The sequence below is a fragment of the Phaseolus vulgaris genome, chromosome 2 (assembly GCF_000499845.2).
Source record: "Phaseolus vulgaris cultivar G19833 chromosome 2, P. vulgaris v2.0, whole genome shotgun sequence".
Lineage (NCBI taxonomy): Eukaryota > Viridiplantae > Streptophyta > Magnoliopsida > Fabales > Fabaceae > Phaseolus > Phaseolus vulgaris.
This window is the reverse complement of record NC_023758.2, coordinates 45,537,095-45,541,710: the sequence shown is the minus strand read 5'-3', so window position 1 is coordinate 45,541,710 and position 4,616 is coordinate 45,537,095. Positions and strand designations below refer to the sequence as shown.

General features: G+C 36.2%; 1 protein-coding gene across 1 annotated transcript; it reads left to right on the top strand.

The window, feature by feature from the left end:
• The first annotated feature begins 329 nt into the window (after positions 1-329).
• Positions 330-3,783, top strand: LOC137812600 (gamma carbonic anhydrase-like 2, mitochondrial). Its single transcript, XM_068614704.1, has 2 exons — positions 330-857; positions 3,173-3,783. The coding sequence occupies exons 1-2, from the start codon at positions 458-460 to the stop codon at positions 3,547-3,549; spliced, it is 777 nt and encodes a 258-aa protein (XP_068470805.1). The 5' UTR covers positions 330-457; the 3' UTR covers positions 3,550-3,783.
• The last annotated feature ends 833 nt before the right edge of the window (positions 3,784-4,616 follow it).

The following is a 4,616-nucleotide window of genomic DNA, read 5'->3' as shown; positions in this document are numbered from 1 at the left end:
AAGCAAACATAAATGAGTTTTGGATTTCAATCCTCTGCACCATTTACAACACACAATTCCGGATATGAAAATCCAGAACTCATTATTCACTTCCAGATATGACTATCCAAAAGCTTAAATGAAATATGAAAATGACCTTTCGGATTTGAAATCCAGAATGTATAAAAATGACTTCCAGATATTGAAATCCGTAAGAAAATGTGTGAAAATGGCTGAATGGGGTTTTAAAATTTTCGATGAGTGTGAGTTAAAATTGATTGGATGGAGAAAGCAATTGTCAATTTCAAAAGAATAAAAACCCAACGGGCCCATTTTCCTTTATCATTCTGGGCCAAGATGGAGCTCGAAATACCCGATTTCTGTCTGTAGCCCACAACCTCATTCCCCCTTCCTTGCATCCTCTCTTTCTCACCCTCACTCTTATTTTCCGGTTTCACTTTCTCTGTCTGTCTCTCTCATGGCGAATCTAGCACGCTTCTCCAAGCGAGCCCTACGAAGCGCACACTCGCTCGCAAGGCATGCGCAACCGCAGCCTCAGCCTCAGCCTCAGCTACTGGCCGCGGAACGCGGTTTCGCGACGGAGGCGGCGAAATCGATTACTCCGTCGCCGGATCGTGTGAAGTGGGACTACCGAGGGCAGAGGAAGATAATCCCGTTGGGTCAGTGGCTACCGAAAGTGGCAGTGGATGCTTACGTGGCACCCAACGTGGTCCTCGCCGGCCAAGTCACCGTGTGGGACGGAGCCTCAGTTTGGCCTGGTTGCGTTCTCCGCGGCGATCTCAACAAGATCAGCATCGGATTCTCCTCCAACGTTCAGGAGCGCTCCGTAATTCACGCCGCATGGTCTTCTCCAACAGGTTAGGTTCCCATTCCAACACATTCGTTCCCTTTGCGTTTCTCTACATTGGAATTGGAAATGTGAATTGTGGATTTGTTCTTTTGATACTAGTAGTTATGAAATTCTTGCTTCCGTGTGATTTAATTTAAGCATGTTGAGTTATGAATATAATTGGTGTTCCTTCCTCGTGTGTTTCATGGTATTAACACTTCTATTGTCAGAATTCATTTATGGAAGATAATGGTAATTGTTGGCCCTGATTCATTTGAAAATCAATCAGCTTCTTCGAAGTACCTTGAAGTTCGGTACATAACTGGCTTCTAAGTTCTAACATCAAACTGTTGCCCAAAAGAGAGTAAAGATAAGTTCTAACATCAAAGTTTGGTATTCTCTACGCCCACTCAACCTTTTCTGCCCACGCATAATGAAATAGAGCTATGCTTGTTAGTATGAATTCTATACGAATATAGGTGTTTCTTTGTATTTCATTGGATAACTAGTAAGACCGTGTTTGGATAAATTTCTACCTAAGCAATGAAAATGTGAAAAAATATGAATTGGACTTTTCTCATAAGCTAAAATTAACAATCAATGTACACACTGTGGTTTTCAGAGCATATAATTTCCCAAGTTTATTGTTGCTCATGCGAGATGTTCAATTCATTTTACTTTATCTTTTTTCCCTGTAAGTGCTGATAAAGAAGCTTATCTAAACCGGACCAAATTTAAAGAATAAAAAAACAAGATACTTGGATCCTACTTGTCTACACTATACATTTCACTTTTGAGGATAAAATAGGTAATCTCAATCATGGCTTAGAAAATCAACCGTCAATACCACACGCTTAACAAATTATAAATGTGTTGAAATATCAACAGGAGATTACTTATTTCATCGTTATTCACTTTATTGGAGCCAAATTTAAGAACCTTTGGTTTAAATGACGCAGCTTTTTCCATGTAAAATTTTCGTGCAACAATGTTGTACCAAATAGCATTTTTGAAGGAAAAATTCTTATTTTATCTTTATTCACTTTATAGGAACCAAACTTTGGGTGAAATGATGGCATTTGTTTCATGTGATATATTTGTGCCACAGTGTTGTACCGAATAGCAGTTTTGTTGCTTGGCCTTAAGTCCTTTCCTTACCAGTTGACATCTGCTTGTATGAATGAGTTTCCTTAATTGTTGAGAGCAAGATTTGTTTTCTGTCCTGTAGAGACAATAGGATTTTCTAATATTATTGAAGATTGTAATATCTATCTTTTTCTTACATTGAGCCAGAATAATTACTTAAATATTTGGAGAGTGGGGATGGAGTGGAAGTTGAGTTTGACGCAGATGCTTGTTTGATCCGACTACTCTCTATGCTAGGGCCTCGATCTTTAGGTGACTTGGGTGGTATGCTACAAAGAGATGAACCATACTTGTGCATGTGTTTTTGAGTTTGAGAAATATAAATTTGTTTGAAGCAAAGATACATCTGATCACTTAAGTTGTTATTTTGAGTCTGGCAAGAGGGCACCTTGAGGGTTGTGTCCTACACTGATACATACTATAAAATACTTAGAAGACCACCTTTAAAGCTATAGATAATAAATTAAGCATTCACCTTTCTTCATTCATTTATAATAGGTAATGAAGATTGCACTTACAATTATGTAACCTAAAACATGCCAACAGTTGAATAATGATCCTCTAAGTGTCGTTATCCGCCTTTAGGAAAACTTAAATGTAAACTAAATATTGTTCAAGTATTCTAATACCACCTTACAAAATCTTGAATACATTTACTTTTTATTCCTTTGGACCCCTGTAGGCCCATCCTAACATACTAATGAAATAATTTATGTTACCACTATTGTAGGTATGTTGTACTTGTATGTGATGGTCCTTTCCGACACTTCCAATTTCCCTTCCAACCATTGTCAGCTGAGTTTCTTCAGGAAAATTAGTCTTGATCCTTGTTTCAAAAAATGAAAAATAATTGTTGGACTACTCCTTCTTTCTATATATAGAACCATTTGACAACCCTTTTATAATAATATAATAATAATAATAACATTTGAGTTAACCAATGATATTTTGATAAGTAATTAATTTATATCACTACTTGAAAATAAAATCAGAATGATATATTCATTGTTAAGCTGTTTACTGTTAACTGGAGTTAGTTATCAGCATACTTTGGAATTGTCTATTGTCAAGTGGAGTTGAATAACATTGCAGTTTCCAAATGGATATGAGATCCTTGAAAATTCATATGGTACAGACTCAATTATAGTTTATGAATGTGTTGCTCATTCATTGTTTATGCTTTCTTCTGTGAAACAGGCCTTCCGGCTGACACTTCAATAGAGAGGTACGTGACAATTGGGGCATACAGTCTTTTGAGGTCATGTACTATTGAGCCAGAGTGCATTATTGGGCAGCACTCCATCCTAATGGAAGGTTCATTGGTGGAGACACAGTCAATTCTTGAAGCTGGGTCAGTAGTTCCACCAGGAAGGCGAATTCCGACCGGTGAACTCTGGGCAGGAAATCCAGCCAGGTTTGTGAGGACTTTGACCCATGAGGAAATCTTAGAAATCCCTAAACTTGCAGTTGCTATAAATGATCTGAGCAGAGACCATTACTCAGAGTTCCTTCCTTACTCCACCGTATATTTGGAGGTTGAGAAGTTTAAGAAGTCCTTGGGTATTTCTGTTTGATGCTCTTTTTTTGTTATTCTTCTATGTATCTGTGAGCTGGAGTTTTGCTTGTAAGGAAATAAGAATCAAAACAAAGAGCAAGCTTTGTATTCGTTGCTGAAATTATTAGCTTAAAACATCATGTTCTATATAATTGACTGGAGTGATATGTTCAGAGATGAGAATGCATCATCTGGGCTTTGGCCATTAGTATTTTACTCTTAAATGGACAGGTTCATTGTTTCTCCCTTTTTATCCATTTTTTGCAAACAAATATTAATCCTAAATGCCTCTATGTCCACTTGGTAAGTGTCCTTTCAACCGGTACTGTGTGGTTAAACAATCGGGGTTCCATCGCTTTCTCTGTCTGCCCCATTATTTGTAGGCATGTGCTAATGAGACGCAAGATTTCATTTGAGTTGTGTTTTGAAGTTTCCGTAGGAAAGGTATGGATAGTTCTCCCTTGACGATGTTATTTCAACACTTTCCCCATGGTTATATTGAAGTATAGCCCTGAAATACTTGTCTCACTGTAATGTATCAAGATGCTCTATATCTTGTGTGCTAAGAATGAGAGGTAATTCAAATTGCAGCACATCCATGGTTGATACTTGATGCATGCTGACCTTTTGGCCGTGTATCTCCATTCAGACTGCAGAAGAGGTACTTATAGATGTAAGTTGGCTTTATCAATGTTTTAAAACTAAGCATTGAATTAGAAACATTAGATTGAGGTTTAATGGTTCAATTGAGATTGAAATCGACTTGACATTAATGAATCAATAAAATGATAATAAGAATAATAATATATAGCATAATATTAAATTAATATAATATCATTATTTTTTTGACTCCAAAAGCTAAAATGGGCATAATTTATGTTTTTAACTGTCAGAGTAAACATAAAAGTTTAAGTAAAATGTTCCATGTATATAAATTTAAATAAAATACTATAATGACTATTAACAACAAAAAAGTTTACTTGTAAATAAAAATAAAAAATTGTATAAATTATAGTAATCAGGATTATAAATGATTAAATTATGACTTATTACCAACAAATGTTAATTGAAAAAACATTTATACTT

What these genes read in the sequence shown, in the direction of transcription:
- LOC137812600 (XM_068614704.1), top strand. Translation starts at nt 458, where the DNA reads ATGGCGAATCTAGCACGCTTCTCCAAGCGAGCCCTACGAAGCGCACAC. An exon ending in CGCATGGTCTTCTCCAACAG is followed by an intron (nt 858 to 3,172) that starts GTTAGGTTCCCA and finishes TCTGTGAAACAG; the next exon opens with GCCTTCCGGCTGACACTTCA.